This window comes from Manis pentadactyla, chromosome 7 (assembly GCF_030020395.1).
Source record: "Manis pentadactyla isolate mManPen7 chromosome 7, mManPen7.hap1, whole genome shotgun sequence".
Taxonomy (NCBI): Eukaryota; Metazoa; Chordata; class Mammalia; order Pholidota; family Manidae; genus Manis; species Manis pentadactyla.
In genome coordinates, this window is record NC_080025.1 from 71,682,557 (window position 1) to 71,699,391 (window position 16,835).

At 39.7% G+C, this 16,835-nt stretch overlaps 1 protein-coding gene across 27 annotated transcripts in view; it reads left to right on the forward strand.

Annotated features, from left to right (window-relative positions):
* The window catches only part of ADAM22 (ADAM metallopeptidase domain 22), a 238,033-nt gene that overhangs the window by 115,418 nt on the left and 105,780 nt on the right, over positions 1 to 16,835 (forward strand). For all 27 annotated transcript variants that reach the window (XM_036911799.2, XM_036911798.2, XM_036911800.2 and 24 more), the window contains exon 4: positions 6,703 to 6,769. In XM_036911799.2, the coding sequence (XP_036767694.2) occupies positions 6,703 to 6,769 (67 nt within the window). The remainder of the gene's footprint in view (positions 1 to 6,702; positions 6,770 to 16,835) is intronic.

The window sequence follows — 16,835 nt, forward strand, 5'->3', positions numbered from 1 at the left end:
CACCATGAGAGGAGTTGCAAAGCATTTGTAGCTTTCTTGATCAATATAGTCCATCCTTTGACACAAATTATTTACATTTTTCATATATGCAAAATGCACTAAATTCCTCCCAAGACTCCTGAAAAACATATTTCCATTATAGTATTAGGTTCAAACTCTTGGGGTTCAGGTTTTCATCATCTCAGTCAGGCCCCAGTGTGATTAAGGCTTCTTAGATGAAGTAACTCAGGTACAGATCCTTAGACTAAAGAGACAAGTCATCTGTTCCACACACACTGAAGATACAGTGGGGAGGTAGGGACAGGATGACTGCAGTAGATGCTGCTCCTGTTTAAAGCAGGGAGGGAGAATAGGGAGTACCTAGTTATCACTGGTCCATTGAAATTCTGATATTCAGCCAGGTCTATGTTACCAGTTCCCCTTGTTTTGGGCAAAAGTAATGAATGTTCATTAGAGCTCTGTTCTGCCTCCTGAGAGTGGCTACCTTTGGTTCTTGGTTCTACTCTTTGAACTACCATTTTTTTCCTACAAGAAATGGCCCAGGCCTTAATCTAACTATCTTTCTAGGTCCACTTGCAGACTGTAAAAAATTTGAACTGACTGGCCATTTTGGTTCAAACTGGTGGTGATTCATTGAGGGATTTCCTGAGAATCTTATTGGGATTTACTCCATTATACAAAACTATAACCACAGATCTTTTCGAGAGAGGCCCCTATCTACTTTGGACTGTGAATTAAGATATTTTGGGACAAATGATTTTCAGATTCTTAGATGTGAATGTCTATGAGTCACACCTTTAAGATTCTTAAAAACTCTTTGATATAGCTGAGGATCCAGCAGGGAGGCCCTTAAGAATCTTAGACACTCTTTTCCATAGATGATACAGTTTAAGCAAAACTAACCTTAAGTCTTTCTTCAGGGTCTTAACAAAGGGTCTTACATCCACTTGCACTTGATTTGATTTTGACCTTGAGGTCACATTTTTCTGGAAGCACTTTGGATTAGATATTTGCTTTGAGGCTGTTTCTTTGAAAATCTAAAGCTCTTTTTATTTTCTTTGTTTATTTGTTTCTTTCTTACACTGTAGTGTTCCTGCTAAACACTTGTTTCTTTCTCACTGTATCCCCTTAGGAGCAGTGGTTTTGGTTTCCTCCATTACTGGTGTGATGTTAACTAAGATCACTTGGTTAAAGTGATGTCCCCAGTTTTCTTTACTGTAGAGTTATTACTAGGATACATTTTGAATGTAGAATTGGATTTTTGGATTTGGCTGGGTTATTCATTAGCCATATTGAATTTGAGATGCCTGTTGGACAGCCTAAATGGAGTCTGATTGAGCAACAGTGGTGTTGGTGGTGTTAAAAATCAAAATTCACCGATGTAAATTTGAAGAGCTAATTGACTTTGTTAAGTGATTCATGAATCGGGCAGTATCCCCTCTAGCAAGTAGAGAGATGCTCTGAGGAATTGTACAAAATGGAAGGTTTTATCGATAGTTGGTGAAGGGAAAGTTATTAGCAAAAGAAAAGGAAAAAGCTGAAAATAGAAAAAGAAAAAATTGTTTCAGGCAAGGTCACTTTCTCTTAGAGGGAAGAACAGGGGTTCTTATAATGCAGATGACCTCCTCTTCTTTTAGGGAAGAGGGAGAAGGCTCATGTGAAAGGTATCTTGTGGGTGATGTTGACCAGACAATTCCTGACTGACTGTATTTCTGGGGGAGGTTGAAACTGTAATAAGCTTAGGTATTAAGCCCTGGTTTGGTGACCTGGCCTAGCAGAAGTTGGGCCAGTGTGATTCTTTTTGACAGTAGACTGGAAAGATGAAGCAGATCTTTCTGTTTCCATTTTTTCAGTGAATACAGAAGTGACATCATAGCAGGGAGTGATGAAGTGGTAATGCTTTGGAGATTTGAGACAGAAAAGTTCAAAAGTGCCCTCTCACAGTAAATTGACTAGAAAAAACGTAGTGAATTTATGGGGAGTGTGCTACAGGGGAGCACTTGATATTGTGGTCATAGATTCAACATACAGTCATTCAGGATGTTCTGCTCCTTGGGGTCAGACTTTGATCAGTAGAAGACGTAAATGTTACCGTGGTGGAGGTTTGACCAAACGAGCAGAGTGGAGCATGAGGGAGGGGTGAGGAAGTTCACAGTGTGCAAGGGGGTGGTTATCACCATGGATCATGGAATATCAACTAGACGAGGTGGACAGGGCGGGGTGAAGGACAGTGGAAAGGTGGTAGGTAGGATCAGTGGTTTAAAAGTCTCCCAAATAGTTAAAGAGAAAGATGGATAACAGATGGTGGATATGGGTGGAGATGATTGAAATGAGGATTTGGAGACATTTTCATTGTGGTTCTGATTTAAAAATACCAATTTTATAAAGAAACTGTTATCATCTCTCTTTTAGACATGGGAAAACCTCATGTTCATAACAAATAACTTGACCAAGGTCACAGAGCTAGTAAACAGCAGAGTTTGAATAGGAAACCAAAGTATTTGTTTTTGTTTTTAAACTCTAAAGCATTTGTATTGTACCAGCTGCCTCTGATCCATGATAGTTGCCCATTAGACAAAGGATAATCATTATGACTGAAAATGTTTACATTCTATTTGTTCTGCTTATTCCAGGCTAATTTTGTCCTGCAGATGAAAAAAAATGCCTCAGAATACATATCTAATTTTAAAAACAACTTATATCCTTTTTAAAATGAGTGGCCTTTAGAATTTGATCGAAAATGATTTTTGTTTTTATCTTTCAAAATTCTCAAAGAATTCAAAATTCACACATCAGTTTTGAATAAGCGGTTAAAATGGTATACATTTTATCTGATTAATTCATAGTAAATAAAATTTCCCAGATATTAAGGAGATCCCTACTTAACAGTACACAATGATGATCTAAGGAAAAGACCTTAAGGTAATTTTGAAAATCTCTATTTTAAGAAGTTTTAAGAAAATTTACTCTGGTTCTAAGTTGATGGTAATAAGGATTTTATGGTTCAGTAGAGGAAAAGCGACATTTTAAATAGAAGGTTTTTCAGTCTAATAATTAAAATGACAACTGTTAGCCATCTTCCACAATACTGCAAACAAACAAAACCAAATTGTGTGGGCTGTTTTTGGTTAAATGATGTGAATCCTTTCCAGCAATATACTTGTAGGTGTAGAGGCTTGATTGAAATAGCTGCATAATTCCGGAGCAGACCGTTTTCTTTGCTGTAATTACATTTGTGTGGTGATGCATATGATCTTGATTCCTAGATTTTACAATTCAAAGGAAAATACTCTCTTGAAATTTGAAACCTGGGAGACTCAAAGTTTTTAAAAGCCTTGCTGTTGTTATTATTACTGCAGAACTACCTTCTTCCATGTCGTATTTAATGTAGCTGCTTTGATTTCACTCATGCCAGCTCTGATGGGGGGTGGTTTACTCATTTGGCTGTGATGGGGACAGGATCGGCAGGTATCTGGCATCAGGGACGGGCTGTTCTGGGTGCAGGGGGGGATTTACTCACATGGCTGTGACGGGGACAGGATCGGCAGGTGTCCGGCATCAGGCACGGGCTGTCCTAGGTGCAGGTGGGGATTTTCTCACGTGGTCATGATGGGGACAGGATCAGCAGGTGTCCAGCATCAGGGACGGTCTCTTCTGGGTTCAGGGATGCATGCAGCGGGGATTTGGGGCTTTCACGCAGGCATTCATCATTGGCCCACCTCAGTTTCTCTCAAGTGTCTGCTTATTTTTGACTTTCTGCTTCCTTTTTCGTCATCAGCTGAATGATTTGTCTAAATTTACTATAGATTCCCAAGAAAGGGAACCTGGCTGGTTCTGCTAATCAACACTGCCCCTGTCTGGTAGTTATTTCTCTGAACATCTGACCCGTACTACCCTGTCCGGGGCGTGGCCTTGGGCAACAGGGCGAGGTGTGGATGCTGAAACAATGACACGCTTTTCCTGAGGCAGATCTTGGCCAGGCAGCTTCATTATTTTGAGAGAAGCCCTGGGAAATTTATAAAATACTGACACATCTGTGGCAACTGTCGGTTGGTTATACAACAGCTTTTCTCTCTATCACCCTCCTTACCTGTGCTATTGTTAACTTTCTGTGTGTAGTCACAGTGTCGGTGGGAAGACCCAAAGAAGGAGAATCTAGATTGTGCAAAGACAAATGTCCTTGTCAAAGGATTGATTTTGGCATGGACAAATATGTAATTCTGGCAAAACACACTTGAGAAAATGAATACTAGGGACTTTTTGTGAAGAGTTTATTGACTCTTAAAGAAATCCAAGGCTTTTATGCCTCGGGATATTTTTATCTTCATGAGATGCTAGAATTGCAGCAGCCATGTGAGGGTCATGGGAGGCACTGGTTTAAGAGAACAGGTCCCCCACCAGACTGCCATCTGCAGACAGGTGAACACATTCCTGATCTCAGTAATGGTACTGAACCACCACACAAACCAACCCAGGACTTCCCTGGTGTCAGGTGGGAAATGCAATGGTAGCCTACCATTGCAAGTATACTACCAGGCAAGCTGTCTCAGAAGTAAGGACACAGCCAACCCCCACCAATGAACCAAATTGAAGTCCTCAGATCCCATGGTTTGCTAAGTCACCTTAGGGCCCATGGTGAGAAGCAAGAGGAAAGAAATGGGTGAGTTAGCACACTTAGGATGGGGTGCCACTGGAGGGGAAGGGCCACGTCAGCTAATCCTGGCATGCACAGTGCTTCTCTGCCTGCTGCAGCTCCCGTCCCTGCTGCTCATGTGGTTTCAAGGACCAGAGTTGAGGTTTGGGCAAGCCCAGTAGATGGGAGCAATTACACCCACTTGCAGTGTCTGAGATACACAGGAACAAGGAACAAGTATACCTGGTCTGGAGCAGTAGCTCACCAGTTAGCTTGGTGACAGCCATGAATTCTATTTGTGCTTTTCGGGCAGAGAAAAACATGGGGCAGGAATGGGTGTCAGCAGCGGTTCTTAACCAGGGAAATTTTACCTCCCAGTGTACGTTTGGCAAGGCTGGACACATTTTTTATTGTCATGACTGGTGTATGTGTGGGAGAGAGAGAGAGAGATGCTACTGGTATCTAGTGGGCAGGCCAGGCATGCTGCTGAATATGCTGCCATGTGTAAGACATTCCCCAAGACAAAGAATTATCTGGCCCAAAAGTTGAGTAGTGTGGAAGTCGAGAAACCTATATATCCTGGACATTTAGTGTCCTTTGTATATTTATTATATTATGAACATTTACTATTTGGGTACCTCATGAATATTAGGTATCTTTTGGTTATCCATCCTTTCTATCAATGTGTAACCCATACATGATCTTCTTACTTATATTTTACACACATCCTATCCATTCCGCCCAGGTCTAACAAAGTTGTGTTTACTAGCTGCTTATCTGTACTTAAAACCTCTTTGAAGTGTTTGCCTATATTTTATAAACTGCAAATGTATTAATTGAATGGAATTGAAGATTCACAAATTAAAGACTATACCTGCCCTGAAATTTCTAACAAAAAATAAGATATACCTGTCCTAATGGCTTAAGCCACTTTTAGTTGTGTTTTCTGCAACTTGCAGCTTAGAGCACCCTAGCTGGTTCCCTATAAAGTCGATAGGAAATACATGCTGAAGACATATGAAACAAGGACTTAGACCATAATTATAGGTTTCCTAAATGGTAATGTAAGCATCAGATACAACAGGAAACTGAGTGTGGTGACTGTGTTAATATAATGCTTGTTTGATCATTCTGTTTACATTTCAAGCAACTGTAGGCATGGTGCCTTTCATGGTAGGCCTATGTGCTCAGAAATATACATTTTTTTAAATGATGGGACAATTTTGGTACCTTCAGAGTACTGTGAAAAAAAATGCAAACCTGGCTTTGCATTTAGTTGCATTTAGTGTTTTAGTTGGCTGGATGTCTATGAATAGAGTAATATATTTAGAAATGCTATAGCTTTATGTATTATTTTTATTTAATAATATTTATTTTATTTATATTTTAGCACTTTAAAAATTTGAAGACTTCAAAACATTTTATGGGAGTTGTGTCTTGGGTCAGCTCCATTGATGGGGACATTTTTCACATATATGAAATTAAAGAGAAGCATACTGAAGATGATGGAAACATTTTAGAAGTATACAAAAAGGTTGTCATTTAAGGGAGATTTCAAAAGAGATTGTTTTAAAATGCCGGAGGTGTATGTTTTCATTTTTCCTACTTTCCTTTGCCCCTTTAAAATTCTTTTTTGTGATGGAAACTAATATTTTGTTAGATTAAAACATCATACATACATTACAAATGGGAAGATATGATAATAAGTCAAAAGTATTTGATAAAAAGTTAAAGTAACAAGGAGAAGACTATGAAGTCTTAAAAATCATGGTGTGTTTGCGGTAGTTTCCTACAACTGTTGACCCCAGTGAGGGGAATCGGCTCTGCTGGACGTAGGGTGATGGGTGATTTAGTCAGTGTAGTCTACTATCTTTTTAGAAGTAATAGGCTGTTTGTGTGTATGTAACAGAGAGAGAGAGAGAGAGAGAGAGAGAGACCTATAAAGTTTATTTTTGTTTTCAGATCTGAGTCGAAGAATCATTAAAGCTGGTGTATGTCAGCTGGACAGTGATTTTCAAGTGATTTACATTCCCAAGGCCCTCTCTCATCATCTTTTCTGTTTGTTGCAGTGATTTGCTGTCTTCTGAATACATAGAGAGACACATCGAACCTGGAGGGAAGACAGTGGAAGTTAAGGTAAGTAAAATTGTCCTCTCTGTGGAAATTGTTTGAGAATCTTTTATATATTGATGATGATTTTGATTTTCAGTGATACTTCTAATGTACAGTTTTGGGGTTCTTATATTTCAGAATTTACCAAGAAAGTATATCACTTCATGGGAGAAAAAAAACCTCTTTAGTTATCAAGAAAGGAATTCTTATTGTTTTCTAGAAATTGTTGGAGTTATGTTCTGTGGGATTAATATAGCTTCCAGAGTCCTTTTTAAGAATGTGTCACAGAAAAATGATTTCTGAAATTGTCCTTTAAGGTTAGCTCTGAGAAGCAAGAGGTGGGATCTTGGGTCCAGGGGAGGTACCTGGCTTTGCATTTAGTTGGGGAAGACTTTCTGGCAAAATTATAAACTTATTAGGTCTGCAGGGAAGTCCCAAGGAGTTTTAAATCCCTGGAGATAGGAAACTCAGAATCCTATTTCTTGTCAAGTAAGCTCTGAAAAGACTACACACAAATAAAACCCTCTTCCATTTAAAAGTGTAAGAATGTGTGTTTTTTCCAGGCTACTGATGTAATCTGATGGCATATGAGACCAGACCCTGCCCAAAGGTTTCTTTAGATCCAATGTTTTGTATAGGGAGTTTTAGTTAAGTGTTTATTTTTTCCTGAACAGTGTTCAGACTGTCTATTTTGCCTTATCAGAATTAAAATGCCATTTATAATATATTTACTTTCTTTTTCTGATTACAAATTTGATACATTCTCATTTTTGAAAAATTTTAAGTAGAGAAAAGTGTAACAAAAAAGGGAAAATCACCCTTTAACTCATCACTAAGGTAAACTTTGTTTTCATTTTGTTGTATTTCCTTTTAGTGTTGTTTTGTCCTGTGCGCATGATTAAGTTTTTATTTTTTTTACAGTTTGTTTCATGCCTATCTGCAATATTGAATCTTGCTTTTTAGAAGTAAACCTTTTATCATATTCTAAACATTTTCCCAAGTTATTTTCTCTTCAATCCTGTGTCCACTGCCTTTCAATTTTTAAGTATATTATTGTCGTAAAGCTTTTTTATCCAAATTAAACTATTAGCAATAACCAAAATACATCACATTGTCCTATTCAAGTGACAATATGAAGAGAATGAGGTTTTCAATTATATATTAACTAAAAAAAGAAAAACTTTTTTTTTTTTTTTTTTTGTGAGGGCATCTCTCATATCAAATGGTTGTTAACGACAATAAAATTCTGTATAGGGGAGTCCATGCTCAATGCACAATCATTAATCCACCGCAAGCCTAATTTTCGTCAGTCTCCAATCTTCTGAGGCATAACAAACAAGTTGTTACATGGAGAACAAATTCTTACATAATGAATAAGTTACATAGTGAACAGTACAAGGGCAGTCATCACAGAAACTTTCGGTTTTGCTCATGCATTATGAACTATAAACAGTCAGTTCAAATATGAATACTCATTTGATTTTTATACTTGATTTATATGTGGATACCACATTTCTCTCTTTATTATTATTATTTTTAATAAAATGCTGAAGTGGTAGGTAGATACAAGATAAAGGTAGAAAACATAGTTTAGTGTTGTAAGAGAGCAAATGTAGATGATCAGGTGTGTGCCTGTAGACTATGTGTTAATCCAAGCTAGACCAGGGCAATAAAACATCCACGGATGCAGAAGATTTCTCTCAGAACAGGGGGGGTGAGGTTCTAAGCCTCACCTCTGTTGATCCCCAATTTCTCACCTGATGGCCCCCCTGCGACTGTGCCTGTCTTAGGTTGTTCCTCCCTTGAGGAATCTTACCCGTCTCTGGCTAACCAGTCATCTTCCGGGGCCATACAGGGAAATGTAAAGTTGGTAAGTGAGAGAGAAGCCTTATTGTTTGAAATGGTTAGCTTTTTATTTCTTTGCATATTTATGCCCTGTGGCTTCTATGCCCAGCATTTGTCTTGAGGTATCTTTACCACTTGGAAGAATTATGATACTCGGTAAATTTGATATAAGGCACGAATTCTATTTAAGAGTTGTAATTAGGAAGGAAGAAGAAAAGCTATAGAAGTAGCAGGCGGAAGAAAACATGGGAAGATTGATTATTTCTTTGACATATCTTCTTGTAGAGTAACTTCAGCATGTAGAGGTTTTAAGCTACTACTTAAATTGCGCACACACATTAACATAATAGGAGTATAGTTACATAACCAAAGCATACCTGTAATTACCAGCCATCTCCAGTGAAACCAAGAAAACCAGTTAGGCACCTTAGGCATTTGTGAAAACTTATCTATGATATGGTGGATATTGTCCAACTGAACTTGAACAGTCTGAGAGAAATCAGACAAATTAAAACAACCCATTCCTGGGAAATGTTCACATCCCTTATGTTCTTTTAACAGGAAATAGTCTGTAGTTGTAAGATTTTGGAGTGCTACAATTTGCACTTCTCCTAATTCTTGATTGAGTTCCAACAGTATAGATCCAGTCAAATTTGTTGTTTTACTGTATGCACAGGCCAGCTTAGATATCTCCTTCCTCATTCCCATGGCAAGTCCAGGAACTGGTGGGGTAAGTGCATCTACAGCTGTAGCAGTGCGTGGATCTTTGTTGGGGTTTTTTGATGATCATCTTCTGGCATGAGTCTTCCAGAGAGTGCTGATGTTGGAAGTTCTTTTTCATATCGTATCATAGTTCATTTTCTGGGTAGCCCAATTAGGCTTTGATCCTCTGTATAAACACAAACAGACCCTTTGCCTACACTTTTATATGCCCTTTATACCCTTGTGTAGAACTCATTGGAGGTTACCACACAGGAACTGCCCTTTTTTTTGTTTGTTTGTTTTGTTTTTGGTATCACTAATCTACACTTACATGACAAATATTATGTTTACTAGGCTCTCCCCTATACCAGGTCTCCCCTATAAACCCCTTTACAGTCACTGTCCTTTAGCATAGCAAAATGTTATAGAATCACTACTTGTCCTCTCTGTGTTGTACAGCCCTCCCTTTTCTCCTACCCCCCCATGCATGCTAATCTTAATACCCCCCTACTTCTCCCCCCCACTTATCCCTCCCTACCCACCCATCCTCCCCAGTCCTTTTCCCTTTGGTACCTGTTAGTCCATTCTTGAGTTCTGTGATTCTGCTGCTGTTTCGTTACTTCAGTTTTTCCTTTGTTCTTATATTCCACAGATAAGTGAAATCATTTGGTATTTTTCTTTCTCCGCTTGGCTTGTTTCACTGAGCATAATACCCTCCAGCTCCATCCATGTTGCTGCAAATGGTTGGATTTGCCATTTTCTTGCGGCTGAGTAGTATTCCATTGTGTATATGTACCACATCTTCTTTATCCATTCATCTATCGATGGATATTTAGGTTGCTTCCAATTCTTGGCTATTGTAACTAGTGCTGCGATAAACATAGGGGTGCACTGATCTTTCTCATACTTGATTGCTGCATTCTTCGGGTAAATTCCTAGGAGTGCAATTCCTGGGTCAAATGGTAAGTCTGTTTTGAGCATTTTGATGTACCTCCATACTGCTTTCCACAATGGTTGAACTAACTTACATTCCCACCAGCAGTGTAGGAGGGTTCCCCTTTCTGCACAGCCTCGCCAACATTTGTTGTTGTTTGTCTTTTGGATGGCAGCCATCCTTACTGGTGTGAGGTGATACCTCACTGTAGTTTTAATTTGCATTTCTCTGATAATTAGCGATGTGGAGCATCTTTTCATGTGTCTGTTGGCCATCTGTATTTCTTTTTTGGAGAACTGTCTGTTCAGTTCCTCTGCCCATTTTTTAATTGGGTTATTTGTTTTTTGTTTGTTGAGGCGTGTGAGCTCTTTATATATTCTGGACGTCAAGCCTTTATCGGATGTGTCATTTTCAAATATATTCTCCCATACTGTAGGGTTCCTTTTTGTTCTATTGATGGTGTCTTTTGCTGTACAGAAGCTTTTCAGCTTAATATAGTCCCACTTACTCATTTTTGCTGTTGTTTTCCTTGCCTGGGGAGATATGTTCAAGAAGAGGTCACTCACGTTTATGTCTGAGAGGTTTTTGCCTATGTTTTCTTCCAAGAGTTTAATGGTTTCATGGCTTACATTCAGGTCTTTGATCCATTTTGAGTTTACTTTTGTATATGGGGTTAGACAATGGTCCAGTTTCATTCTCCTACATGTAGCTGTCCAGTTTTGCCAGCACCATCTGTTGAAGAGACTGTCATTTCGCCATTGTATGTCCATGGCTCCTTTATCAAATATTAGTTGACCATATATGTCTGGGTTAATGTCTGGATTCTCTAGTCTGTTCCATTGGTCTGTGGCTCTGCACTTGTGCCAGTACCAAATTGTCTTGATTATTATGGCTTTATAGTAGAGCTTGAAGTTGGGGAGTGAGATCCCCCCTACTTTATTCTTCTTTCTCAGGATTGCTTTGGCTATTCGGGGTCTTTGGTGTTTCCATATGAATTTTTGAATTATTTGTTCTAGTTCATTGAAGAATGTTGCTGGTAGTTTCATAGGGATTGCATCAAATCTGTATATTGCTTTGGGCAGGATGGCAATTTTGACGATATTAATTCTTCCTAGCCACGAGCATGGGATGAGTTTCCATCTGTTAGTGTCCCCTTTAATTTCTCTTAAGAGTGACTTGTAGTTTTCAGAGTATAAGTCTTTCACTTCTTTGGTTAGGTTTATTCCTAGGTATTTTATTTTTTTTGATGCAATTGTGAATGGAGTTGTTTTCCTGATTTCTCTTTCTGTTGGTTCATTGTTAGTATATAGGAAAACCACAGATTTCTGTGTGTTGATTTTGTATCCTGCAACTTTGCTGTATTCCAATATCAGTTCTAGTAGTTTTGGGGTGGAGTCTTTAGGGTTTTTTATGTACAGTATCATGTCATCTGCAAATAGTGACAGTTTAACTTCTTCTTTACCAATCTGGATTCCTTGTATTTCTTTGTTTTGTCTGATTGCCATGGCTAGGACCTCCAGTACTATGTTAAATAACAGTGGAGAGAGTGGGCATCCCTGTCTAGTTCCCGATCTCAGAGGAAATGCTTTCAGCCTCTCGCTGTTCAATATAATGTTGGCTGTGAGTTTATCATAGATGGCCTTTATTATGTTGAGGTACTTGCCCTCTATTCCCATTTTGCTGAGAGTTTTTTATCATGAATGGATGTTGAACTTTGTCAAATGCTTTTTCCGCATCTATGGAGATGATCATGTGGTTTTTGTCCTTCTTTTTATTGATGTGGTGGATGATGTTGATGGACTTTCGAATGTTGTACCATCCTTGCATCCCTACGATGAATCCCACGTGGTCATGGTGTATGATCCTGTTGATGTATTTTTGAATTCGGTTTGCTAATATTTTGTTGAGTGTTTTTGCACCTACGTTCATCAGGGATATTGGTCTGTAGTTTTCTTTTTTGGTGGGGTCTTTGCCTGGTTTTGGTATTAGCGTGATGTTAGCTTCATAGAATGAGTTTGGGAGTATCCCCTCCTCCTCTATTTTTTGGAAAACTTTAAGGAGAATGGGTATTATGTCTTTCCTGTATGTCTGATAAAATTCCGAGGTAAATCCATCTGGCCTGGGGGTTTTGTTCTTGGGTAGTTTTTTGATTACCGCTTCAATTTCGTTGCTGGTAATTGGTCTGTTTAGATTTTCTGTTTCTTCCTGGGTCAATCTTGGAAGGTTGTATTTTTCTAGGAAGTTGTCCATTTCTCCTAGGTTTCCCAGCTTGTTAGCATATAGGTTTTCATGGTATTCTCTAATAATTCTTTGTATTTCTGTGGGGTCCGTCGTGATTTTTCTTTTCTCGTTTCTGATACTGTTGATTTGTGTTGACTCTCTTTTCTTCTTAATACGTCTGGCTAGAGGCTTATCTGTTTTGTTTATTTTCTCGAAGAACCAGCTCTTGGTTTCCTTGATTTTTGCTATTGTTTTGTTCTTCTCAATTTTATTTATTTCTTCTCTGATCTTTATTATGTCCCTCCTTCTGCTGACCTTAGGCCTCATCTGTTCTTCTTTTTCCAATTTCGATAATTGTGACATTAGACCATTCATTTGGGATTGCTCTTCCTTTTTTAAATATGCTTGGATTGCTATATACTTTCCTCTTAAGACTGCTTTTGCTGTGTCCCACAGAAGTTGGGGCTTAGTGTTGTTGTTATCATTTGTTTCCATATATTGCTGGATCTCTATTTTGATTTGGTCATTGATCCATTGATTATTTAGGAGCGTGTTGTTAAGCCTCCATGTGTTTGTGAGCCTCTTTGCTTTCTTTGTACAGTTTATTTCTAGTTTTATGCGTTTGTGGTCTGAAAAGTTGGTTGGTAGGATTTCAATCTTTTGGAATTTTCTGAGGCTCTTTTTGTGGCCTAGTATGTGGTCTATTCTGGAGAATGTTCCATGTGCACTTGAGAAGAATGTGTATTCTGTTGCTTTTGGATGTAGAGTTCTGTAGATGTCTATTAGGTTCATCTGCTCTACTGTGTTGTTCAGTGACTCTTTGTCCTTACTTATTTTCTGCCCGGTGGATCTATCCTTTGGGGTGAGTGGTGTGTTGAAGTCTCCTAGAATGAATGCACTGCAGTCTATTTCCCCCTTTAGTTCTGTTAGTATTTGTTTCACATATGCTGGTGCTCCTGTGTTGGGTGCATATATATTTAGGATGGTTATATCCTCTTGTTGGACTGCGCCCTTTATCATTATGTAGTGTCCTTCGTTATCTCTTGTTACTTTCTTTGTTTTGAAGTCTATTTTGTCTGATATTAGTACTGCAACCCCTGCTTTTTTCTCTCTGTTGTTTGCTTGAAATATGTTTTTCCATCCTTTGACTTTTAGTCTGTACATGTCTTTGGGTTTGAGGTGAGTTTCTTGTAAGCAGCATATAGATGGGTCTTGCTTTTTTACCCATTCCATTACTCTGTGTCTTTTGATTGGTGCATTCAGCCCATTAACATTTAGGGTGACTATTGAAAGATATGTACTTATTGCCATTGCAGTCTTTAAATTCGTGGTTACCAAAGGTTCAAGGTTAGCCTCTTTAGTATCTTACTGCCTAACTTAGCTCGCTTATTGAGCTGTTATGTACACTTTCCGGAGATTCTTTTCTTCTCTCCCTTCTTATTCCTCCTCCTCGATTCTTCATATGTTGGGTGTTTTGTGCTGTGCTCTTTCTAGGAGTGCTCCCATCTAGAGCAGTCCCTGTAAGATGTTCTGTAGAGGTGGTTTGTGGGAAGCAAATTCCCTCAGCTTTTGTTTATCTGGGAATTGTTTAATCCCACCGTCATATTTGAATGATCGTCGTGCTGGATACAGTATCCTTGGTTCAAGGCCCTTCTGTTTCATTTTATTAAATATATCATGCCATTCTCTTCTGGCCTGTTGGGTTTCTGTCGAGAAATCTGATGTTAACCTGATGGGTTTTCCTTTATAGGTGACCTTTTTCTCTCTAGCTGCCTTTAAAACTCTTTCCTTGTCCTTGATCTTTGCCATTTTAATTATTATGTGTCTTGGTGTTGACCTCCTTGGGTCCTTTCTGTTGGGGGTTCTGTGTATTTCCATGGTTTGTTCGATTATTTCCTCCCCCAGTTTGGGGAAGTTTTCAGCAATTATTTCTTCTAAGATACTTTCCATCCCTTTTCCTCTCTCTTCTTCTTCTGGTACCCCTATAATATGGATATTGTTCCTTTTGGATTGGTCACACAGTTCTCTTAATATTGTTTCATTCCTGGAGATCCTTTTGTCTCTCTCTATGTCAGCTTCTATGTGTTCCTGTTCTCTGGTTTCATTTCCATCAATGGCCTCTTGCATCCTATCCATTCTGCTTATAAACCCTTCCAGAGTTTGTTTCATTTCTGCAATCTCCTTTCTGGCATCTGTGATCTCCCTCCAGACTTCATCCCATTTCTCTTGCGTATTTCTCTGCATCTCTGTCAGCATGTTTATGATTCTTATTTTGAATTCTTTTTCAGGAAGACTGGTTTGGTCTGTCTCCTTCTCTGGTGTTGTCTCTGTGATCTTTGTCTGCCTGTAGCTTTCCTTTTCATGGTGATAGGAATAGTTTGCAGAGCTGGGACGAGTGACGGCTGGAAGAACTTCCCTTCTTGTTGGTTTGTGGCACTCCTCTCCTGGGAGAACAGCGACCTCTACTGGCTCGTGCTGTGCAGCTGCGCACAGACAGGGTTTCTGCTTCCTGCCTGGCTGCTGTGGAGTTTATCTCCGCTGTTGCTGTGGGCGTGGCCTGGCTCGGGCAGCTACTCCACAGTGGTGAAGTCACGTTTGAGCAGGAGCGGCTGGGAGGCTATTTATCTCTGTAAGGGGCCTCCCAGCTCTCTGCAGCCCAGTGGTTAGGGTGCCCAGAGATCCCCGGATTCCCTACCTCTGGATTAAGTGTCCCGCCCTGCCCCTTTAAGACTTCCAAAAAGCACCCGCCAAAACAAAACAACGACCACCAAAAAAAAAAAAAAAAAAAGGGTGGCTGCTCATTTGTCTTTAGTCTTGCTGCCCTGTTTCCCTGTTATTAGGGTTCCTATCCCTTTAAGACTTCCAAAAAGCGTTCGCCCAAGCAAAACAGAAAAAAAAAAAAATGGGCGCTTGCTTTTCTGGTGTCCTCCAGCGCCAGGCCACCGGTGCCCTCTCAGTGTTCTTGCTGCCCTGTTTCCCTAGTATTGGTGGCCCTATCCCTTTAAGACTTCCAAAAAGCACTCGCCAAAACAAAACAGCAAAAAAAAAGAAAGAAAAATGGTCGGCGCTTTTCTTATGTCCTCCGGCACCCGGCCTCTGGTGCCTGCTCACTGTTCTTGCTGCCCTGATTCCCTAGCATCCAATGCCCCGTGGGCACGTACTGTGTCTGCACTCTGGCCCGGATGGCTGGGGCTGGGTGTTCGGCAGTCCTGTGCTCTGTCTCCCTCCCGCTCTGCCTATTCTTCTACCGCCGGGAGTTGGGATGCGCGCTCGGCTCCCGCGGGGCCGGGGCTTGTATCTTACCCCCTTCACGAGGCGCTGGGTTCTCTCAGGTGCAGATGTGGTCTGGATATTGTCCTGTGTCTTCTGGTCTTTATTCTAGGAAGGGTTGTCTTTGTTATATTTTCATAGATATATGTGGTTTTGGGAGGAGATTTCCGCTGCTCTACTCACGCCGCCATCTTCCGCCCCTCCCAAGAAAAACTTTTATTATGGAAAATTTCAAACATAATAGCTGGGAAAAAAAATTATGTAGATTCAGAATCTCCAGGCTTTTATTCTCTTACATGTTTATTTGGCTTCACTCCTGTATTTTATAAGATGCTTTTCTGGATACACAGTGTATCTTACTCCTTTGTTAAGGTAAAAAGTAAAGGAAACAAGCAGTACACTATATACATTTATGTCTGTCAGTGGAGTGATAAAATGCAAATACGAGCATGGAGGGCAGATCCAGCAAATAGCTCTCTGTCGTTTCCACAGTGATACTGCTGTTAGGAAACTTGTACTTAATCAACAAAGCATACTCCACTCTGAGACCATTAGACTGTGTGAGATACATAACACCCTCTAGAGCACTGACTGTACTGCAGAATTTTTGCTAATATTCCAGTCTGAGAATTGCATTTTCTTCCTTGATGGTTTGCCTACCCTTCAAGCCTTTCAAACCAGGGAAATAATGAATCCAACTTTCATTCAAACCCTTGGGCCAGAGATGTTTCTCTCTTTAAGAAAGCCTCTTTGGTCTTACCCTTCACCTCCATTTGTTTCTAGTCCATTTTAAGGTCTGACTCAAAATTCTCCTCTGGGTTTTGTCCAGGAACCACACTGAAAACAATCCTGCCCCATCACTTCAAACGCAGTAGCCAGTTCTTTTCCTGCTGGTCCTCTAGGGTCTTATCCTCTGTGCTGAGCCCTTTGGGGTGTATCTTTTTACATCAATCTGTTAGTTTTCTTTTCCTTCAAATTTTCTTCAGCTTTTCTTTTCACTATACATTATGTGTCATACACAATTGTAAAACTGCAGCATTTTGTGTTTTTCTTTTGCTTCTTTCTACTACCTTTTCAAAAAGTATTGCATGTTTTTTACTTTCCTCTTACCTCTGGTAC